This window comes from Strongylocentrotus purpuratus, unplaced genomic scaffold (assembly GCF_000002235.5).
Source record: "Strongylocentrotus purpuratus isolate Spur 01 unplaced genomic scaffold, Spur_5.0 spur5_scaffold_16, whole genome shotgun sequence".
Lineage (NCBI taxonomy): Eukaryota > Metazoa > Echinodermata > Echinoidea > Camarodonta > Strongylocentrotidae > Strongylocentrotus > Strongylocentrotus purpuratus.
This window is the reverse complement of record NW_022145601.1, coordinates 4,949,582-4,971,781: the sequence shown is the minus strand read 5'-3', so window position 1 is coordinate 4,971,781 and position 22,200 is coordinate 4,949,582. Positions and strand designations below refer to the sequence as shown.

Genomic DNA, 22,200 nt, shown 5'->3' with positions numbered 1-22,200 from the left:
ATATAGCCACGGATCTATTATAAGTCTACGACATAACCAAATAAGTGGCTTATCACATGATAAAACAATCATTAAAAGCAAATGACAGTCTCATTGCTTAGATAAATACACGAAATTGTAGTTTCTACAATTACTGATGAGATAGTAGAAAACATTTGTTATTCTTACAACAAATTCCATATTCTGCAAGTCCTACTGTTTAAGCTGTAGTCATACGTATTCTTTGTTTCCACTTTATTAACATGCAATTATGTACACTATCAGGTATATTAGCAAAATAAATTTAAATATAAAAAACGTGAGTAGGAAGACGTAAATGAATGAATGCAAAGTGATTCCCTTTCTAAGAACATTATACATGTATATATATTATATATATACAAACATATATATATAAATGTTCACATATTCAATACATACACTTATCTGTTAAGCGCTTTGAGAGGGCCTCCGGTCCTGAAAAGCGCTATATAAGAACGAGCTATTATTATTATTATTATTACATTTCGAAATATCAGTAACACGTTGCAGCAGTCCTGCAAATCCATGAACATGGTAAATATATTTTATTTATTTATTTATTTATTCGGTTTAAAAACATCAACACGTAAAGTTCAGGAACTCATAATGGTTGATTTACAATGAAATTGAATAGTGTAAACACAATTGGACCAAAAAATATACACTTAAGAAGAACGTATTGTGTCACACAAATGAAAATATGGTTACAATACAATATACAACGGCTGGCTAGATGTAGCTAGACCAAGGCGAGATATGACGAGGAAATTGAAAAGAAGAGGAATGACTATTAAAGAGAAAGAGAGAGAGAGAAGAAGAAGTGGTGAGAGAGAAAGAAAGGGACAAGAAAGGGGAGGGTAGAAAGAAAAAGAGAGAGGGTAGAGGGAAAGAGAAGGGAGGGGAGATACGGAGGGGAAGTGAGGGAGAGACAAGGAAGAGAGAGGAAGTGAGGAAGAGAGAGGAAGGTAGAAAGAGGGAGAAGAGAGACAGGGAGAGAGTGAGGTATAGAAAGAGAGAGGGGTCGGGAGAGGAAAAGAGAGAGAGAGAGGAGAGAGGAGAGAGAGAGAAAAGAGAGAAAAGAGGGGAGAGAGAAGTGGATAGAAGAGAGAGAGAGAGGGGGGGGGGGAGGAGAGAGAAAGAGAGACACGGAGAGGGAAAGAGAAACAGAGAGAAAGAGAGAGAGAGAGAGAGAGGAGACATCTTTAAAAGGCAAAATAAGAAACAAGGTAGATAAACGTAGCATTAAAACATTAATACATTTCTTATACACATCAAAGAGAAATTCACTGGCTTTCAGATGATTTCAGAATTTCTCAAGGCAATCAAAGAGCATGTAAGAAGAGCGATATTTTCAATACAGCTCGAACAAAGAGAGTACACCTCTCACTACGTAACGCACATTGTAAGACTTCACTTCAATGTCTCTTATTCAGGTGTATTACGCACCAACTGAAAAAAATCATTACAACACAGGCCTATTATTAATGAAAGTGAACATTATAAAAGAGACATAAATTGAAAGAATTTATAATAGAGTATAAGTTGATAAGATGTACAATGGTAAAAACACTGTACAGGAGCATCGGACGTTTGAAATATATCACTCGAAAGAAATTGTCATTGTAGATAAGAATCACTTTCTCTCATATTGCATGGACGACTGTGTAACATAAATGTCACAAATAAACTAGATTGTATATATAGATATATACGATCTGATCACGATTAGATAAAAGATTATTACAGCGAGATCAAGATGACTAATTCCTCTTTTTTACTACATCAATAACTGTTGCATGCATGTCGCGAACTAGACTAGATTATATCAAAGTTAGAATCATGCATGATTAGTTGAATGTAAATGACAAGAAACTTAAGGGTGATAATATCAACAATAGCACGACATGTATGGTTCATATGGTCTATGGTTCAAATGGATCTTGTCACATTTTAGCCATACCCATACTCTGCACAATATAATCATAATTTACAACATTGTGTTTTCATCAAACTTCTTCATGAAGCGCGACAGACTCTTAGGCTAACAACCATAAACAACACTGTAATGAAGTATTGTCTTTACATCGCATGTAGTTCAAGATATAGACATAAATAATGATTGATTCAAATTACGTCAACTCTAATCCAATCTCTTTCTCTCTTTATTAGGATATAATATGATGTGCTTGCAGTATTAAACAAAAAACACAAATGCTTTGTCAAGGTCAACGTACTTTTGAAGAGGCTGTAGAGAATTAAAAACTCGCCCCGAAAATAAATCGACCTTCTTCATATGCGTCAACAAATTAAAAAGATATCAATAAAAAATATCGAGACAGGATATATTCAGTAATATGTTTATGATACTATATTTCATGCAATTGAACTTTAGATATACTTCGATTAGTATTATTAGATATTCGTGTAGTCTGGTTACCGCCACACTCGACAAGTTTAATTTTGAAGTCTGCATTAGTCTGCTGTCATCACGTGTTCTGATGAGGGTCATCTTCTGACGTTGATACGTTGTTGCTTGACGGTCAAACCACGTAGTACTTAAGCGTTATCTTCACGACCTCAAAAACTATTGAAAAATAAGAACACTAGAAATAAATTGTATATAATGATGGTTTTCCTTTAATTTCATGTGATGTTTATTCATTCCATATACATCAACGTATTTACATATATTATCTTATGAATTTAGATGTATGATGATGACAGGGCATATAAAGAAAAGGGGTCGTCTACCTGTTAATATTTTGATATTAGTTTTGATTTAATAAAACATACAAATAAAATAAAAATATTTAAAAACGGGGGTCGTCTTCAATATAAGCATAAGCTTGAAGTGACGTCCTCTCGAAATGAAAACAAAAACAAACATACAATATGAAGCGATGCATGCCAAATTTGGTCAGGAAGGAAGTAAGATTTCTTGTTAAATAACACAGAAAGAGAAGGGACATAGAGGATGGGAGAGGGAGAGGGTTACATTCATGGTAGTATTAGGAGGAGTATATATATATATCAAGTCAAGTTGTGCATATATAAATAATCACCTTTTAACAGCTATTATTAATGACAATTATAGGGACATTCTTAAAATAAATTATAAGTTGAAAATGAGCTTCCAGAGATTAAAGTTCATGTAGGTCAGATATCTAAAGAGTAAAAAGTTCCCAATCGTTTATATAGAACCGCTTGTTATAACATTTAAATTCCAATCAGAAAGGCGATGAATTCATTTACGTGTCTGCATCCGAAGAAGAGATAAATTGATGTAAAATGCTAGGATATCGTTTAGTAAAAATAAAATTAGATTTGAATTTTACCACTATTTGCAAGCAATTTGATATTGATAAACAAGTTTGTTCAAAGAGGTACTACAAGCATTACATTTTAGGCAGGGAAGATTTGAAATATATATATGATGTCACTATCATGACCACGGTAACAGGCATAGGAAGAGGAGACATATATAGGCCTATACTCTGTACCTACCACCCATCTTAATGACATCATTTATTCATGAAGTTGTATTTGTTGTTGTTTTTATTACAGAATTAAGAATAAACAGGCAGTTTGTTTTAACAAAATGCAGGCCACAAATAACATATACATCTTAAAGGTAAAGACCAGTATTGGAAACGCCCCAATTTCAAAAAATGAAATGGAAGCTCTCATTACCAATCATGTGAAAGAATATGTTTTGACTAATACACGATGATAAAAAAATTGCCGGGAAACCGCCTACTAATTCATATATTTGGTAAATTTGTTTCTCTCATGGACTGTGAGAGATATAGGGTAGTCCCATATACATCTTTCTGTGTATAGTGCTTGTAACTTTACGAAGGATGGGCCAAATTTCTTATTAGTTTGATGATTCCAGAACCTTGCAGATGCTAGATACTAGATGACCAATCTTTTCTGATCGATTCCACAACGTTTCTTTCACAATGCAATCGCATGACCATAACTGGTCTTTACCTTTAAAAATGTTCTGAAAAAAGTAGTGTGATTTGTAAGAATTTCTTTCCAATATACACCTGTATATTCAAACTCATGGATATTGCTTTATTGTAAGAAGCATGTCTTTCTACTTTTCGCCACGGTTCTAAGTCGAGTTTATTTTGCTGAGATGCATGCTACATGATCAATTGACACATTCCTTAATACCCCCTTCACATACACGGATTTTTCTTACGAGTCCTTACGGATCGCACAAATTCACGGATCTTTCACGGATCCTTACGATTTGGCCACTTTAACGACCGATTTAAGAGTTGTTACGAGTTACTACGAGCTATTTGCGGTTTGTTACGGATTATTACGAGTTATTACGATATACTTACGGCAGAATTCCACGATTTGTTACGAGTTGTCACGGATAACTACGAGCAACTTACGTGTTAGTAACGACCTGTTAACGTGTTGTTACGAATAGTTAAGAGTTAGTTACGAGTATTTACGAGTCCTTACGATTTGTAACCAAAAAATAACAACTGAAAATGAAGAGTTCAAATTTGCAGCTTTTATACCTTTCCCCCAAAACGTAAACGATACGTAAGAATACTTAAAGTATACGTATCTATTTGTAAATTACTCGTAACTACACGTAAAGTGCTCGCAATAACTCGTAACAATCCGTAAAGCCATTGTAACAGGACCTAAATGAAATCGTAAACAACACGTAAGCACTCGTAATAATCCGTAAATAATCCGTAAGTAATCCGTAAATAATCCGTAAACAAATCGTAAACCAACCGAAACAGATCGTTGAAGAAATCATTACGAGTCATTTACGGATTCTTGCGAGCAGTTTATGGATGGTAACGTGTCGATGCGAGCGGTTTACGATACTTACGGATTGTTACGACCTATTTACGAGTTATTTACGGACAAATAAATCCGTGGACAATCGTAAGAAGATTTTTGACATGTCAAAAAAATTGCCTCTCCTTTCACGGATACTTACGAGTGTCTGCGAGTTGTTGCGAGTTGTGACGAGCTATTTACGGATACCAGCGAGTTATTTACGGATGCTTGCGATTGACTACGAGTTGGCGATCCGTAAGGACTCGTAAGGAAAATCCGTGTATGTGAAGGGGGTATAAGTAGAGCTAAAGATTAGATAAGGGAAATATTTCGTTCTTTCATATATTATGAACGTCATATCGCTTTTAAAAAAGAGGGCGAAGTACAATGAGTGTTTTTGCCTTTATATACATCATGTACATGAAGGGAAAGTATTTGTTCACTGAAAATGTTCATATAGTTGTAAAAAGTCTTTTTCTCTATGTTTTTTATATTTCAGTTTCAGGATATCATTACACAGATCAAGAACAAATCTTTTGCTAGACGTGATCATCATAATCAGGCCAGAATAAACACATTAAATACTGCATAAATCATGTGTATTGTTTATTACTGGGTACCGACAGGGCGGAGATTAAAATGGATAATAAAAATAGCCTACTTTGAATCGATGGAATGACAGAAAGATGGAGAAGAATCGAATGATAGGCATGTAATCTATTGTTATATCTTACCCCACCATGCTTCACGGTGACAGTCAGCTTGCCTTCACTGTTTACCTCAGAAATCAGTGGATCCAGATCCGTGTCGGTACAACACCTCTCCAACCTATAGTAATATAACAGTACATTTCGGGGGCACAATTCATGATCTTCTGGACTATTAACCTGACGTACGATACTCTCTTAAAAAGCCATCAGAGATGTATGCTCTATGATGTGAGAATAGATGAAAATGTAATGCACATCGGACCTTGCATAATTTTGCTCTGCATTTATATTGCATGACTGCAAATCATAGTATCATAACTGTATATGTAGGATACAGCAAGTCTATGAAAATCATGATGAATAACCAAAAATTAAGTTTCGAATTTAAATTTATCTTAACCAAATGACATTGGTCACGGTATAAATAAATAAAAGCTTTACTGCACATTTTGCAAACATTAATCCTAATATTGACTCAAAAGCCTGTTCATCTTTTTCATTGACTTTGAACACATTACATTAAACACTGGATTTATACACATTGGTTATTTACAACGATATTGAGATGAAAATATTTATTTTCATTTCTTTAAAGGGCACCAAAACAGTCATACTAAGTTACTTTTATGCAAAATGATATTCTACTTCTCAGTTTATGAAGTCGGATCCTGAACATGAATGAATACGAAGAAAATGACAGAATTGTGAAATTCCATGGTCAGAGGGCATGGAGAGTTGTCCATAAATGATGTCATCAACTTAAATATCGCCCTCCGGTGACAAGTTATTTCAAAAAGCTGTAACTTCCTTATTCCTTGCCTGATTAAGTTTAATTTTTCACTGATTCCATTCAAATCTTTTAAACTTTACAATAAAAGGTAACTTAGTATGAAGGTTTTGGTTCCCTTTAATGTTGTCTCTGAAAATGTTGTCATTGTGCTCACTATCTAAAAATACATTATTATAAGAGAAAAAACCCTTTGAATTAAGTATTTAAATGCATATTTTCCAATAAGACAATTATATCAAATGTTTCACATTACGGAATTTTAACTGCTTTCCGCTACTTACTCTATGTTTGTCAGGTGTGGATGAGTCTTCATGCGTTTGATGATCTCAGCTGCTTTCTTGGTGTACAGGTCAATGCTGGTAATGGACAGCTTGGTGAGTAGGGGACATGATGTTATCACCGCCTTGCAGAATGACACTGGATCATTCAGTGTAGTAGACGATAGCAGGAATCCCTTGATGTGAAGGTGAGTTAGATAATGGAATGGAGAGCAGGCCATTGTGATGGTATCTGGTGAGACATTCTCCTTTTTCGACCATTCCAGCTTGAGAGTTTTCACTCGGGGACATGATGTATGAAGTCCACCGTTCCACAGACTGGTCACATCCATAACATCCACAGATAGCTCATCTACTGACTCAGAGGTAACTTGACGAGTCTACATGAAACAGCGATGCATAAAAGCTCACTACATATTATTTGAATTAAAACCAAAGCTAATGTAAGAAATTATTTTTTAATAGATAACCTGATTTATTATTTTTTTAATGTAGTACTTTTAATGTTCATATCATGCTTGGTAAATAGTAAACAAATATACAGTAATGCAACTTAAAGGCTTTTCATCGGATTTAAGTATGAAGAAATATACAAACGTGTAGTTTTGAAAATGTGACAAAGAATATAAAGTCTTTGAACTTTTTGATGCCGAGATTATAAATGATATAGAGAATCTTCAATTGACATTAAAGTCATATTCGATGCCGTTCCGGATGAACTATATGCGATTTCTCTTTTCAAAATATTAAAAATACCTCTCTGTTTTCCATTTTAATGATACAGCAGATTATGTATTGCCCTCCCTCTAAAAATAGTTTTTTCTATCAAAAGACTCAAGAGAAGGTGTTAGCGGTATTTTGGATACATAACAATTAGCGGATTACCCCTGTATGTCATAAGACATCATGACCGCATTGCCAATACAAGTTTTCTCACATCATTAGCATTATCGACGTTTAACATTCCTTAACGTTTTTCTTCTTTTCCGATTTTTCTGAAACCTTGGTTAAATTATTTCTTTATTTTGTCCGTTCCCACCAACATAACCAAACCCAACTTTTGATTTGATTTGATTTATTGGTTTCTGCATCTCTTTTCTTTCTTCATCATACATTTTCATGAACATAATATGGTATGATACAATATTTTAAGTGTATATAATTTTATACAGATAATAAACGAATTTAAACAAATATATTGAATGCATAATTAACATACATTAGATGCAGGAGGGCTACAGAAATAAGCAAAATAGCTTGACGTGCCCGCAGCCCTCAACTTAGATACAACAACAATAACAAATACAAATAGAAAAGACTGACTTGTAGAGAAGAAAAGGAAAGGGGAGAGAAGGAGCGTTGGTAATAATACAATAAATCTCGTACATCTGCTGATTGAATGCAGGTTCATTCATGAATGGCTAAACGATGCTAGGTCATGGACGATAACACATCATTGTTGAATATACGGTCAATGTACACACGAACATGAATATAGTACAATTACACACGACAGGATCAATACTTAGACAATAACATAGTTTTAACTGCCTTCTTAAATGAATACAATGTCCTAAGGTTTCTTATTACAATGGGCAGAGAGTTCCAGATGTCTGGGCCGGCGTGTCTTATGGATTCGAGAGCCAATGCGGTTTTTTGATTTCTTAAATGGAATTTTTCAGTTTGCCTTGTAGATGATGTAGATGATGTAAATTACAAAATGAAAGTTTCCGAAATTATCTATTCCTTTTGTGAAGATGAATACCCTTCCTCACAAAAAAGGTGGGAAATGTTCAAGATTAGAATTCGTGAATTTTCACAACAATTCTGTAGAACAAAAGCACTCGATAGGAAAAATGATAAATTTTCATTAGACAAGAAATTGTGTGAACTTGAAAAACAAATTGATGTCAGTGTACCTGATAAATAAATAGAAAAAGAGTACACCGACACAAAGGCGAGGTTAGAGAAGATTTATAGACATGAATCTAGAGGAGCTAGAATCAGAGCTCGTATTAGGTGGATGGAAGAAGTAGAGAAAAGTACGAAGTATTTTTTGGGTTTAGAAAAGAGTAATGCAAAGAAAAAGGAAATTTCACAATTAAAACGTGGAAATGATAGTCGAATCGTTAGCAAAAATGAAGAGATTATGGAAGAGGTTGTAAAGTACTATTCACAGTAGTTTGTATCACCTGACGAAGTGTTGCAGATAGCGCACGAAACGTCGTGAACTTTTAGATTCCTTATTGACTACATTGCTAGACAAACGAATATCACTAGCGATATTTTTTTCGAAACATACATATTGTTTTCTATTTGTTAAATAATTTTTAAACCATTCTTTAGCAACACCCCTCAATCCATAGTATTCCAATTTACGTATAAATATGTATGGTCAAGAGTGTCAAATGCCTTGCTCAGATCCATGAATACTCCAATAACATGCTTATGATCAGCTAAGGCATTTGACACCCTATCAAATAATTGTAACAATGCTAACTCCGTTGAATGAAATTTTCTAAAACCATATTGATTTTCATACAATAGTTCATTTTTGTTAGAAAATCATACAGTCTATTATAAGTCAGTCTTTCTAAGACTTTGGAAATAGAAAAAGGTCGGTAATTTGAAACTAGAGAAGAGTCGTCTTTTTTGTATATTGGAATTACTTTTGCTATTTTCAGTGAGTCCGGAAAGACTCCTGTTGTAAGTGATAAATAACAAATGTGTACTAGAGGCGTTACAATACTTCCTGCTATTTGTTTTAAAAAGTGCGTACTCATCTCATCATGACTACACGAATAACTTATTTTCAATGAATTGATAATATTCAAGATTTCAAAACAGTTTGTAGGCATAAAGAGAAAAGATTTATCACATGGATTTGAAAGGAATTGTAAATAATCTGAACCATTGGAATTTATATATGAATTATATTCCACATAGTAAGAATCTTGCTCTACGATTGGTCAAAAGTAAATCACGTGATGAAACATAGTTCGCCCATCATTGATGGGAGAAGAAAAGTTCGTTACACTGTATAGATAGTACTACTATCTTCAGTGAAAGTGCGTTGTACTCGGTAGATTTGCTTTTGACCAATCGTAGAGCAAGATTCTTACTATGTGGAATATAATTCATATATCAAACGTCTATACTTGCATGCACGGTAATGATTTTTTTTCACTTTGGGATGAATTTTAACCATGCATATTTTCTTCAAGCTCGTTAGATGTCGATTGATAAATGAATGCTGTATTCTATTTCCTATAGAGATTTTTGTTGCTTATGTTTTCATCATCAAATGTGTAACTTTCAGTAATGTGAAGTTATTTGAAGGATTTATTTTAGTCTAGCCAAACGAATATTAGAATAAAAAAGGCGATAATGAGTACTACAATCCCGTCATCTTCCACTGAAAAAAGGAGGATTGCACTCCATTCTAATTCCAGTTTTTAAAGCTGGAAGAGATCCATCAAACTCTTCATCATACAGACCTATCTCACTATCCCCAGTACTCTGTAAGCTTATGGAGAGGAAGGTCAAAAACCGTTTGACATGGTTTACTGAACAATACGATATTATTACCCCGTTACAATCGGGTTTTCGAAAAGAGAGCAGCACAATGGACCAAATCATTAGATTAGAGACCGATATTCATAAGGCCTTATTGAATAAAGAGTACACAATCGTAGTCTTCCTAGACTTAGAGAAAGCCTACGATGTACTATGGAGAAAAGGAATTATATATAAAATGTACGAAGCAGGTTTGAGAGGAAACATTTTGAAATAGGTAGAAGCATTTTTTAGCCGGAGGACGGCTCAAGTTAGAGTAGACGGTACACTGTCAAACAGTAAGGTATTACTACAAGGAACCCCACAGGGAAGTGTAATCAGCCCACTGCTATTTACAATTATGCTGAATGATCTTGATTTTTTAAAACAAAATAACCAACGTTTCTATATATGCAGATGATATTTGTATATGATTCTCTAGCCGAAACTTCAAATTTGCAATAAATAAAGTTCAAACGGTTTTGAAAGAGATAGAAAACTGGTGTAAAAGATGGGGTGTTTATGTCTCATCTTTAAAGTAAAAAACAGTCCTATTTGGTAGACGGGTATTAAAAGAAGTCAAGCTAAAGATTAATGATTGCATTATTCCTCATCATAATTCACACAAATTCCTAGGAATCTGGTTTGACCACAGATTAACCTGGGCTACTCATGTTGATTTTATTGTTGAAAAATGCAAAAAACGTCTGAATTTATTACGCTATATATCGGGTACGCAATGGGGATGCAACTCCCGAGTATTGCAAATGGTATATAAAGGCCTTATCAGGCCTATTATAGATTATGGATGCGAAGCATATGGGTCAGCATCAAATACTCTTTTGAAAAAAAAAAGATTCTATCCAATACCAAGCTCTTAGGATTACCCATGACATCACTAGCAGCGCTTCAGGTCGAGTGCGGGCGGCCCCCCTCAGAGTTTCGTAGACAGGTCTTTGTTGACAAAATACATTTTATTTACAATCAAGAAAGGATAATCATCCAACAAAGTATATACTACACAATTGTTGGCAATACGAATTTAATAAATGGAAAGAGAATGAGGGTCCTCTCATTAATAGAGCCTGAACTTTAGAAACACCAAACCTAGAAAAACAGGCAGATTGTATTCCTCGCACTCCTCCTTGGCATTTTTTTAAACCAAACGTCTCATTCTGTATACATGATCAAGTGAAAGAGAAAGAATTGCTTCCAATACAGCAGTTAAACTGTGCATTGGAAGATATTTCAATAAAAATGGAACAAACACTTGAAAATATATAGAGATGGATCCGAACTTGATGATGGTCTAACAGGTTCAGCCTTTTATATTCCAAAATTTAAGATAAGTTAAGGTTATAGAATAACCCCAGTAAATATTATGACTGCTGAACTGACAGCAATCATCCTAGCATTACAATGGATAGAGGACTATCTCCCAGTTTCTGTTGTAATATTATCAGATTCCATGTCAGCCTTGCAGGCTATTAAAAACATGGACAACTCTAGTTTAGTTCGAAATGACCGCAATAGAAAAGGTGGAGGAGTAGCTATATATGTGCATAATAGTTTGAATTTTCATCAATTGACATTTGATTCCACCCTACATTTAGAAGCTTTATCATTACTGATTGATTTGAAAAAAGATAAACCTTTCATATTTGTTACATGGTATCGACCTCCAAGCTCCAAATGTGATATTCTCAATTATTATGAAACTATGTTAACATTTCTTGAGGGATTTAACAAACCAATCATTCTTATGGGAGACATCAATTTTGATATTTTAAAACAACCTCAAACAAGTGGATGTAAACGATATAACCAATTAAATGCTATTTATGGTTTGAAACATGTAAATAAGTCAGAATATACAAGAGTTACTAAGGAATCTTCAACACTTGTTGATCATATTATTACAAACTGTAACGAGAATGTAAATTCTTTTGGTGTTATTCATAATGGTCTCAGTGATCACTCCATGACTTTTTTGATCTGGAACACTCGTCAATATGATAAGTGTTCTGATCCAAATTTCGTCACATTTCGTAAATCAAAAGGTGTAGATTTGAATGCTTTTAAAAGAGAAATCAATGAGCTTGATTGGTCTGATGTTAAAGAAATGAAGAGTATAGATGACGCCGTAGATGGATGGCAAGAGCTTTTGTTGGGTGTAGTTAATAGGTACATGCCACTCAAAACTAAAAGAGTAAGAAAGAAACATTCACCGTGGTTGAATGAATGGATTTTTGAATTAATGAAGGAGCGAGACAAAATGAAACAGAAGGCAAAACTTGAAAACAAAGATGAATATTGGAAAGAATATAGACAATTAAAAAATAAAGTTACATTTGAAAATAGAAAACTTAAAAGGAAATACTTTATCGAAAAATTAACTGAAACTATAGACAGAAATCAAACATGGCCGACTCTTAAATCTCTCCTACCCAACAAGAGCTCTAAATCACCTATTCCTGTGTCACATGATATTTTTGAAACTGCAAATTATTTTAATAATCATTTTGCCAATGTTGCTAATGTCCTACATGCATGTAATGGTGTTAATGTCTCGCATGTATGTAACGAGGCAGGTCTGGATAATGATATGCAAACCCCACTATTTGAGCTTTCTTTAGTTTCTGAAGCAGATGTGTTAAAAGAAATATACAGCCTAAAGAATAAGAAATCGGTTGGTTTGGATGGGATCAGTTCTTATATATTGAAAACTTGTGCAACAGAAATCTTTAGAATTATAGCATACCTTATTAATAAGTCAATAACTGATGGGGTAGTTCCTCGCCAGTGGAAGATTGCAAAAATTATACCATTGCACAAAAAAGGTGACAAATGTCAGCCAGATAACTACAGGCCAATATCATTACTGCCCTGTGTTTCGAAACTTTTAGAGAGGGTTGTTCAAAAACAATTACTTAATTACCTGAATGACAATGATGTATTAGTGAAGGAGCAATCGGGCTTTAGATCGAAACATTCCACAACTACTGCACTTATTAAAGTAACTGATGAATGGCTTGAAGCAATTGATCAAGGGAAATATACTGGGTGTGTCTTTGTCGATTTACATAAGGCATTCGATACTGTCAATTACCAAATTCTAATTAAAAAACTTTCTGATATTGGAGTACAAGGTACCTCATTAAGATGGTTTCAGGATTATCTAATGAAAAGACGTATTAGAACTTCCATAGGACAAACATTGTCAGAAGAATTATCCCTTGATTACGGCGTACCTCAGGGCTCAGTACTGGGGCCACTGCTATTTTTAGTTTTTATAAACGATCTGCCTAGGTCTTTCACGAAATGCAATTTGCATTTTTATGCCGACGACACGGTTATGTATTATTCCCACAAAGATGTACATGTGATTCAATCAGTTTTAAACGAAGAGCTAGGACATCTACAATCTTGGATGAATGCAAATAGACTCTCTGTGAACTCCAGTAAAACAGTATGCATGCTTTTAGGGACAAAGTTTATGCTTTCTAAGCATGATATTCTCAATTTAGAGATAAATGCCACTAAGCTAATTCAAGTAAAATGTTTCAAATATCTTGGAGTAAATGTAGATTGTGAACTTAAGTGGAATATTCATATAGAGCAATTGAACAAAAAAATTGGGAAAATGATTGGTTTCTTGAGGAGATTGAGGTATTTTATTAATGAGTCAAATCTGAAACTAATTTATACATCTGTAATTATGCCTCACTTTGACTATGCAGATACTGTTTGGCAAACTGCAAATAATAATCATTTTGATCAACTTCAGAAACTTCAGAATCGGGCAGGAAGAATTATTCTTCAGGTTAAACCTGGTGAACATAATATATCTATTCAGCAGATTCACGATACCTTGGATTGGGAAACCCTAAAATCTCGACGTCGGAGACATATGTGTTCGTTACTGTTTAAAACATTTCATGAGCTAGCACCTAAATATATGACTGATAAATTTGTTTTTAATGAAAAGTGTTACGGGCTAAGATATAATGACAATTTAATGCTTCCGAAACCAAGAACCAATCAGTGTAAACGTACATTCTTATATCGTGGATCCGTGTTATACAATGAACTACCTACTAAGCTCCGTCAGCTAGGCAGACTAAATTTGTTTAATAAACATGTTCAAAAATACTTCAATTATTTTGATATTTAAATTTCGCAATCCCATTGGCTTTTGCCATGAAAATAATCAATTTAATAAACAGACTAAATTAGATAATGTGTAGAATATTGTAAAACTAATTAAGTTAATTGTTAGCAGGGTGGGTGATAAGGTTGGGGTCGTATTTTGTTACATTAGGGATGGTAGGGGATATTTGAATAGATTTTAATGCTTTTTGTTAGTGTTTTTTGTTTAATTTAATTTAATTTGATTTAGTTAAGTTAAGTACAAGTACAATGTTTTTGTGTTTTTTTTTTTTTTTTTAATTACGACTTACTATTTTGTTATGTCATTACTTATTATAGTATCATTATATATATATTGGACTCCATGGAAGAACAGAGCCATTAGGTTAATGGCTCTGAAATGGACTATCCAACCGTTTTATCATTCTATCATTGATATATAAGTCTTTGATTTTGTTATATTGTGTTATTGTTTTTTTATGATGATTTTCGGAAATAAAACAAACAAACAAACAAACAAACAAGTTATTGAAATATCGGAGAAATTGACACAATTAAGCGTTGTTGGTATAGACATACAGTTTGAGTGGATACCTGCATATTGTGACCTACTGGGAAACGAAAAAGCCGACAGTTTGGCTAAAAATGCAACACAAAAAAGAACACATAGATGTAACTTTACCACGGAATAGGTCTGAATTAACTAACCACATGCGCCATTTTTATCAGCATTTATGGCAGAATCAGTTGGAAGCAATAGACAAAGGTAGATTCTTATTTCAGATCCATCCATATGTAACGAGACTTATTTAGTTATCTGGCTTTTGTAGAAAAGATGAAAGATTATTACATCAAATGAGAATGGGAAAATGCAAATTAAACTTTTACAAATTCAGTATTAATATACATGAAAATGGCCTTTGTGATTTTTGTCCTGAAACTAAAACAATAGAACATTATTTATTGGTGTGTAAGAAATACGTACGAGGGAGGAAAAGGTTGTTTTCTCTGAAAATTAAAGATAAGAGTTTAAAGCTGATATTCTAAGCAAAGAAATGTCCCTTAATTTGGTACCTACGGCAAGCATATGTTATTTATAAGTTTTTATAATTACATAGTATATCACAAACAAAATTCTGGCTACTCGAAATCTTTAATTGAAGTGTCGAAAATATCTGTTTCTCTTTGCATAGCAAATCAGTCACGGCGCTGGTCTACTATATATGACATCACGTCCGGGAAAGAGTATATTCACGTACCCGGATGTTCCATAGAAAGCATGTGCAGAGATATACGATTTTCTGCTTATTTGTTTCAAAGGCTGAAAATCCTAATAAATCATAATTCTATGTACAATTTTTTACCTTCCCCTAATATTTCATAGTATTAATATCAATTCCCCTTTTAAAAATTATGACATATACATGCCAACGATGTGCTATTAGTCGATATTTTCACCATGTAATTTTTGTTTTGGTGTTGAAATCGGCCCAGGCACGGAGTGAACAGTAGCTGTCTGGTAAGTGCACCCATGCACAGTTCATTACCATACAGCGATCTCCCGATGGTTTCTTCTTCATTTCCCCCATGTCTTTCGCCTAGCTTCCTTGGCCCTGAAGATCCTTCATCTTCTTCCACGCTGTGCATTGTGCGATCTGCAATTCTGATACCGGTAGTCACTGAGAGGCAGGTCTTTGTTAGTTGTTTTTCTTAGCTGGTAACGTCGTTTTCATTCTCTTGCAATTGCCGATAAACATATGACTAGCGCACGTACGTTCCATCACAAGCAAGCCGTGCCTAGAGCAGCGGCCTGGTCTATTACCTCCCGATTCTGCTCGCTTCACGAACGTTCGTGCAAGAGCCGCATCACTCGCGGATGGAATATCGTTCGAACACTAGACGTTGTCAAAATAAAATAGAGGAAGCGCGCTTGCATGATCTCGTTCAAGTTTGATATTTTACAACATAAAATGTTTAACTGGTACTGTATCCTTTTTTGAGGCAGTCACACACATCTATGATAAGTACTATCATAGTTCTAGGCCTATTCGTTTTACAAAACTGCTCCTGTACCTTATCTGATGACAAGATAATGCATCCGCCTATTCATACGTGTCTGATTTAACCTTGTTTCCCAAGCAGTAAACTCGTCTTAAATCTCTACCAAATAGGTGAATATGAGGATATAAAAAGTAATCAGCGACTGGAAAATGTTGCTTCGTTATTCTTCATTCAAATGAAAACGGAAAATCCATCAAATATACTCATTAACAACAACAAATCTAAGCTCTGACAGGATAGCATTTACGTAGGGATATCACTGCATTCACTCTCACTGAGCCCATGAGTCCCGTTCGTGACGTCACGGATAGAGGCCCGACTGTACATGCACTTCCGGGTTTCAGACTTATAGATAGTTATAAAGTCACCATTATAAACTTGAATTGTCAGTTGGACACCATTTAGTGTTATTCTGGGGGTTAAAAGCTTTCTATTGATGTAATAATATCAATATTTGGGTTTGTCTTAGAATATCAACTTAAAGAATTTACTGGGGAATGAAGATCATCTGCACACTCTGTTGGCTTTCATAAAAGCTACAGGTAGATACCAATCATTATAGCTAACGAGTTATTACTAACTCTCTTGGAGAGGAAGGGAAGGGAAGGGAAAGTATAGTTTAGCACTGCACAGTTAACCCCTATTATTAATAAAATACTCGCACCCTGTTCATGGTCGACACCTAAAAGTATTGCCCGCACCATCGAATAAACGGAAGCTGCACAGTACATGATACCCACTGAAGAGGAAAAGGAACAACGCCATCTAATCATCAGTGATGAACAACTAAAAAAAAAAAAGCAGAGCATGGCAGAAATAATCGTTTTAGATTGGTCAACATTAAAACCCAACAACAACAACAACGTTAAATCTAGGCATCGTACCAACTTTGTGGAAAACCTCAACAATAATACCTGTACCAAAAGGCAATAAATGTACCGAGTACAAAGACTTTAGGCCTGTATCCCTAACTTGCAATGCCATGAGTGCTTAGAAAAGATTGTTTTGAAAAAGCTAATGAGTCAGGTCGATAAGCATCTCGGCCCACTGCAGTTTGCATACCGCATAAACAGAGGTGTCGACGATGCAGTGTTATGTTTCCTTCATGGGGCTTATAAACACCTAGATGTCGGTGGGAGTTTCGTAAGGGCACTCTTTCTCCAGTGCTTTTAACACAATTATGCCTCACCTTCTTGCTGCCAAGCTCTTGGAAATGAATGCTTCTCACCAAACTGTTCGATGGATTCACAATTTCTTGCTAGAAAGACCTCAGGCAGTAAGATTGGGAGTGATTAAATCTTGTACCAAGGTAATAAGTACAGGTGCCCCGCAGGGATGTGTTTTATCCCCCGCCCTTTTCTCCCTGTATACTAGTAAAATTATCAGTGACAATGAAAATTGTAATATCATAAAATATGCTGATGATATGGTAATCACTGGACATCTTACTGATGAGAATGTAAATGACTATGTCACAACGGTGAAGGCTTTTATTGAGTGGTGTGATGCGCACTACCTCCACTTAAACGTATCTAAAACAAAGGAAATGTTGTTTAACTTTCGGGAAAAATCAAATAAACACGATCCGTTATTTCTTCATAATAAGGAGGTTGAACAGGTTAAGGAGTACAAGTACCTGGGAAGCATAGTTACCAACACTCTAGACTGGACTAAAAACAAACAAACATTGTGTAAAAGGGAAACCAAAGACTCTACTTTCCGAGAATGATGAACAATATTCACGTTGACAGAACAATTCTGGTTTTGTTCTATCAGTCATTAATACAAAGCATTTTAACATACAACGTGATTTGCTTTTACGGAAATGGGACCCAGAAAAATCGGACTCGCTTAGACCGGGTGCGGCGAGCGGCACAGAGAGTGATAGGGCATGATTTGACTGATATAAACTGTTTGTTCGAACAGAGACTCATGTCCAAAACAAACAAAATCATGAAAGATCAAAGTCACCCTCTCAACACCCAGTATTCTTTCAACCGTTCTGGAATTCGATTAAACGTCCCACGCACAAACCGAGCACGCTTCCGCCAATCCTTCGTACCAAACTCTATCCACATGTTCAACCAATTCGTTGAGAGATAATAATAATAATAATAATAATAATAATAATAATAATAATAATAATAATAATATTAATAATAATACCAATAGCAATAATGATCATAATTATTTGAATTTATAAACTGTTATCATAAAGCTATTTCAAAGATATTTCTAATCATCTAAAAATCAAGTTTAACAATTTTGGATGGCTTATTTTGTATTATTTATGTGAAATGACGAGATATTGTTTTTGTTCTGAAATTGTTTGCTTAATTGTTCATATATTCATATTATTGAACTCTGTTTCTCGTATTATTGTAATGCTGGTGGAAAGCATATTTCCACATTGTGGACGAATGAAATAAAATAAAATCAAACAACAAGATAAGCGCTTTTAGTGTTAGAAGGCGAACTTTGGTCACGCGCAAACTATGGTCAGTCCACCATACTGCATGCACTGTACGTATCGTACACCGTTTGCGAGCTGTTAATTGATGACTTGTTGCTCTAAAATGACGGAAGAAGTGAAATGTTTCCGATGTGGAATATAAAGCAAATAATAACCTGTTGGTTTCAGGCGATGGCAAACTATCACTTCCTCGGCGATCTGAATGTATACGCTATCTTTCCTCAGCTTCGCTTCGGAGAGATAGCTGCATCCAGATCGCCTCGGAAGTGATAGTTTGTCTTATCACCTTCACCACCGGTAATTATTTGCTTACTATCCATAGTTTTACTAAACAGCACGTAGTATGTTGTTTTAACTTGATTTCAAGACAAAATACATTACCCTTCGGCAATTCCTTTATCATTCATAATTAGTCGGTATAGCTTTTCTGAACCCCTTTTTTTTTTAGCTTAGAACGAAAAGAGGATATTGACTTTAATCTTGGAATAGTAAAAATACATACCAGTGTCTCTCCATCGTCCATGTCAACTGGTCTCATATCCGTCAAGCTGAGTGACTGGAGGCGTGGTAGCGAGAGAATGGAGTGTAGTCGACATGGAGTTATGGAAACTTTCCACATACTTAGCGTCTGGATCTGTGCAAGACAATTTATCAGTTCAAACCAAAGTGAAATCCACTATGCTATAAACATAAACACCTTTTTAAATCACAGCTAATATCGGATGAATTTGTATCTTAGTAACTTTACCATTCGCTAAGTCTGATTATTTCGTCTCTATATCTGCTATAGTTCAAATGATTCAACATGTTATAATAAACAAAAAATGTGCATGGCATGATGTATTGCAATAGAGGTACTTAAGGTATTGAATCGGTGGGCTGATTACATTAACATGATATCTTCAAGAGAGTATGTTATACTTTTTCCCCTTTATTTTCAGTAGGCTTATCTCAGCCGTTTCCTTCAAAGTGGATAATTACCCATTTCATTAATTCTTCTAAATTCACTAGATACGAGAGGACATTCGCTTGAATACATATTGCTTCAGATATGTGATACATCCGTCACTGGACAGGCACCCGAGTTGACATAGTGCTTGCTAAATTGTTGATATCAGATATATTTTAAAAGAAAATTGTGAGAACCGTCTTAACCCTAAAAAGGCCGGGCTATTTGAGGTCTTAGTATGGCCGGGGGGGGGGGGGGCCATTATGGCCCCCCCTTAAGATCTCGGCCGCGAAGCGGCCGATTGCCGCGAAAATTTGCACGCATGTCAAGTGAAGTGTATAGAATAATATGATAATTTCAATTTTTTGAAAAATTCACTCATTTGCATATTTATGGTAATTTATGCAAATAAAGTCATAAAAATCACATTTTTACCCATAAATCATATATTATTCATATTTAAGCATTCTTTTTCACTACATATATTCATTAGACCATTCTGAGTAATAAAACGACAAAAAATTTTGGAAGAGCCAGCTTATTCCTTATGTTATCCCTTGTTTTTGTAATTTCTTATGTATTTCATTGTTTTTTTAACTTATGTTTTTCATTGTTTTTGTTGTTTTATTTCATTTCTTACTACAATTCAACTATTTTGACTCCAAAAACAACCACCTAAACTTTAAACAAGACCCAATAACCCATATTTGATCTGTTTTTAGGAAAAATGACTTTTCCATATGTTTTGTACACAAATCACGAAAATGAGCGATTTTCGGGCTGACAAGCAAAGACAAAAGGTCACGTGACCTTGTAACCGCAGGTCCGATTTTCAAAAAAATTCTTTTAAAAGTTGCGCAAGACTCGAAAGAAAAAAGTCAGCGAGCGGCGGGGCGCCATCCGTATGCGTTCCCGAGCAATCAGAAAAATCGTGGAGGGGGGGGGGGGGGCCATAATGGCCCCCCCCGGCCTTATTAGGGTTAAGCAATAGTTGTTACCTGAGAACTTGGTCATGTGGACTACGGATAAAATCAGTAAATAACATCAAGTTTAATATAAACTTAATCGGTTATTATTGCGTTGTAAATGAAAAGAACATTATAATCCAAATATTCACGGTAACAGAAATTGTGTATCTCCTGCTATAAACTATACGTTGAGGAATAAATAAGGAATATTTTTTAATTAAAAAAAAAGAAGAATTTGTATAGATTATTTGCCTTTATCTATTAATCGAAGAAATAAACACTGAGGTATGATGTATGGTTATCCATAGTAGGCCTATTAGAGTCTTACAATTTTACATTACCCAATATAAATCTCACCAAGATTTTTGACAACACATGAATATTTTGTTTAAAGAATTTTTCACAGGATTTATTTCCTTGTCAGCATGGCCAAACTATTTTTCATATTAATATGAGCGCGCTCGTAACTAATGAAAACAAAACAAATAATTGTGAAAATTTAGCTACCCTATAATGTTGAGTTTGAAGAATGCAACACTTTTTCGAAACTAATCGTTTACAATTTAAATCGTGTTTGGTATACCTTTGATTTTGATGCCTCAGAAGCCATCGTCGAGTAGAACTCATCACTCAGCTCCACACTGCGCAGACCCAGTGATCGAAGATATGGCATGGAGCAGAGACCTCTCGCGTAATGAGAGGATGCATGAGAACCAAGATCTGCGCCATAGTGCGCTAGCTTCTCAATCTGGTGACGTGACAGGTTGAAGAGAGTGAATAGTATTATCAAGTATAGAAGTCATGTCCGATTGAAATATTCTTACTGTCATTAATGTAACATCATGAACCTCTACTCAGACTTTTAAAACAAGGAAAAGAGAAGGGAGAGAGAGAGAGAGAGAGACCGGGCAGAGAAAGCGACAGAGACATATATGGAAGGAGAGAAAACCCCGGGGGAAATGGGTGTCGTTAGAGCAAAGAAAGACGAGTTGAAGAAAGAAAAACAATTGTCACCAATTTTGAATAGTCTAGTTGGAAAAGAGAGACAGTGTCTGATGAAGCAAAATAAAAGTGTTATATCCTTCTATTTACCATGCACATGTAGAATAAATTTCCTGCGACTATTGACAAAATTCACACACAACAAAAATCAATATATAGAATGCGCAATACTATTTGTAGAATAAGTGCTTTTAAAACACGTTTTGATATGCTTTTATATCATTATGACACCAAACTACATTCTATTGACAGGTCCTTTTTTTCCTTGTAAGCCTAGCCAAACTATTTATATTATTGATATGAGAGTCCTCGTAACTCATGATAATGTGTAATTTATTTATATTTAAATAGAAAAAACATGTTTGGTTTACCATTGATTTTGATGCCTCAAAGGCCATCGTGAAATAAAATATTCTTACTGTC

At 34.8% G+C, this 22,200-nt stretch overlaps 1 protein-coding gene across 1 annotated transcript; it reads right to left on the bottom strand.

The window, feature by feature from the left end:
• Positions 1 to 1,959: 1,959 nt before the first annotated feature.
• Positions 1,960 to 21,504, bottom strand: LOC105444091. The gene is made up of 5 exons (XM_030986577.1): positions 21,359 to 21,504; positions 19,361 to 19,492; positions 6,624 to 7,000; positions 5,577 to 5,670; positions 1,960 to 2,605 (listed from the first exon to the last, which is right to left on the bottom strand). The coding sequence occupies exons 1-5, from the start codon at positions 21,446 to 21,448 to the stop codon at positions 2,591 to 2,593; spliced, it is 708 nt and encodes a 235-aa protein (XP_030842437.1). The 5' UTR covers positions 21,449 to 21,504; the 3' UTR covers positions 1,960 to 2,590.
• Positions 21,505 to 22,200: the final 696 nt, after the last annotated feature.